At 39.0% G+C, this 1,987-nt stretch overlaps 1 protein-coding gene across 1 annotated transcript in view; it reads right to left on the bottom strand.

Annotated features, from left to right (window-relative positions):
- LOC106533499 (NACHT, LRR and PYD domains-containing protein 12) overlaps positions 1 to 1,987 on the bottom strand; it is a 46,379-nt gene that overhangs the window by 19,783 nt on the left and 24,609 nt on the right. The window contains exon 6 of the mRNA XM_014029831.1: positions 1,252 to 1,425. Within this exon, the coding sequence (XP_013885285.1) occupies positions 1,252 to 1,425 (174 nt within the window). The remainder of the gene's footprint in view (positions 1 to 1,251; positions 1,426 to 1,987) is intronic.

Genomic DNA, 1,987 nt, shown 5'->3' with positions numbered 1-1,987 from the left:
CCGGTACAGCGCCCGCTTTACAGCCGATGCTGCGCCAATCTGCCTGTCGATCTCCCGCTCCCTTCTTCCCCCATTCATTAGTTTCCTAAGATATGGTAAATGATAAATGGACTTTGCTTATATAGCGCTTTATCAAGTCTCTCTGGACCCCAAAGTGTTTTACACTTACAGACATAGGTTTAGCTAGCAGGGCGTCAGGACCGATTTACGGCGCCCTGTAGCTGCGTGATGACGCCCTGGTCCGCATTACGGCAGCTCACGAGACTGCTGCGGCGTGCAACTCCCGTCTTTTTTTTTTCAACATATTTCAATGTAGCGCTAGATCGAAGTAGGAGAATAAGTGATTTTCTCACAACAATAACTAGAAGAAAGACCTACAAATGCAAGAAAATCATTTTAACCGAAGAGAACGAGGCGATATGAGAAGCAGCAGCAGAACAGAGCCAAACCGCAGCGGACGGGACAGAGAGGCACGCGCACGTACACACATCACTGAAGCCGGACATTTCCTGGTTCTTCCCTAAAATGAACGCTAGGTTACTAGTTTACTGTTTATAGCGGTATTTTTTAATTATTTTAACAGGAATGTAAAATATGTAGCATTTCTAAAGTCAGACTGTAGCTTATATTAGTAGGTACACGCAATCATTGGTAAAAAAAAAAACGGTAAAAACAAAAAACAAACTATGACGTGCTTTGAATCAATACAGCAGCTTTATTGATTCAAAGCATGCCGTAGTTTGTTTAGAAAAACAAATGTCGGTACATAATTCTCTGCATTTTTCTGGCTCATATCCTGAATTTAGAAACCTGACTTTTGTGAAATGAGCCTCAGGTAAGTTTCAGAGGAATCGTTACAATGGAAACAAATTAAATGTGCCTCCTCTTTTATGCAACAGAATCAAGGATTAATTAATCCAGGATTACACCAAAATCCCAGCTTAATCTCTTATCCTAGTTTGATGAATTTTTAATGATCTGTGCCAATGAGAAAATTAAATTATCAAAATGCACAGAGCTGAAGGTGAAAACTGATGTTTAAAATTTATTTAAAGTTTAAAACAAGCAGCAAACATGTTTTAGTTCTAAAAAGATTTTTAGATGTTTGGAAAGAGAAAATTCAAAACAGACGTGTTCAAGTTGAACTTTTGAAATGAACGAAACCTTTATAAATCAATTAATTCTAAAGGATCAGTGAATGATTTTAGTTGGACAAACATAGAAAACCTCCAACAGCTGCAGTGAACTGACCTCAGAACCTCCAGTCTACAGTTTGGACTCTCCAGTCCAGAACACAGAAGTTTCACTCCAGAGTCAGACAAGTAGTTGTCACTCAGGTCCAGTTGTGTCAGATGGGAGGGGTTGGACTTCAGAGCTGAGCCCAGAGAAGAACAGCTCATCTTTGACAAACTGCAGTTCTCCAACCTGAATAAGGAATAAAAGCTGTGAGCTGAAGGTTCAAACTGAAATCTGAACTAAATGATTGAAGTGGACAGAATTAGTTTTACTGGWYGTCAGAGATACAAAAACACAATCAATTCAAGGCCTAGCATTCCTTGAAGGAATGCACATCACCCATCACCTTTCATCCCTGACTGTGAGTATATAAGTTTATTTATACAGCACCTTTCAAAGATATCACAGTGTTTCACAAAAGCAAACAAAAAAATTAAAACATCAAATACATGAAAAGTACAAGTAACAAGATAGAACTCAACGCCAACCGTTGATGTCCCCCCGTCTCCATTCAGTAGTGACCGTTACTTTTTTTGAGTTCATTACAGTCCTTCATTATTTAAATCATCTCATATGGTGAACTGACAGGTGGACAGAGAGTAGTTTTATATCCCCTGTCGCCAAGGCAGGGGATTAAGTAAATAAATCCTATTGTAAGAGTCACTTACACCTCTTATAACAAAAGTTATAAGGAAATTATTATGAGCCCCGCACATGAAGCGTAAGCGGGAGTTTTCGTACTGTTTATTTA

Source organism: Austrofundulus limnaeus, unplaced genomic scaffold (assembly GCF_001266775.1).
Source record: "Austrofundulus limnaeus strain Quisiro unplaced genomic scaffold, Austrofundulus_limnaeus-1.0 Scaffold958, whole genome shotgun sequence".
Lineage (NCBI taxonomy): Eukaryota > Metazoa > Chordata > Actinopteri > Cyprinodontiformes > Rivulidae > Austrofundulus > Austrofundulus limnaeus.
Note: the sequence above shows the minus strand (reverse complement) of the source record. Positions and strands in the feature narration are given on the sequence as shown.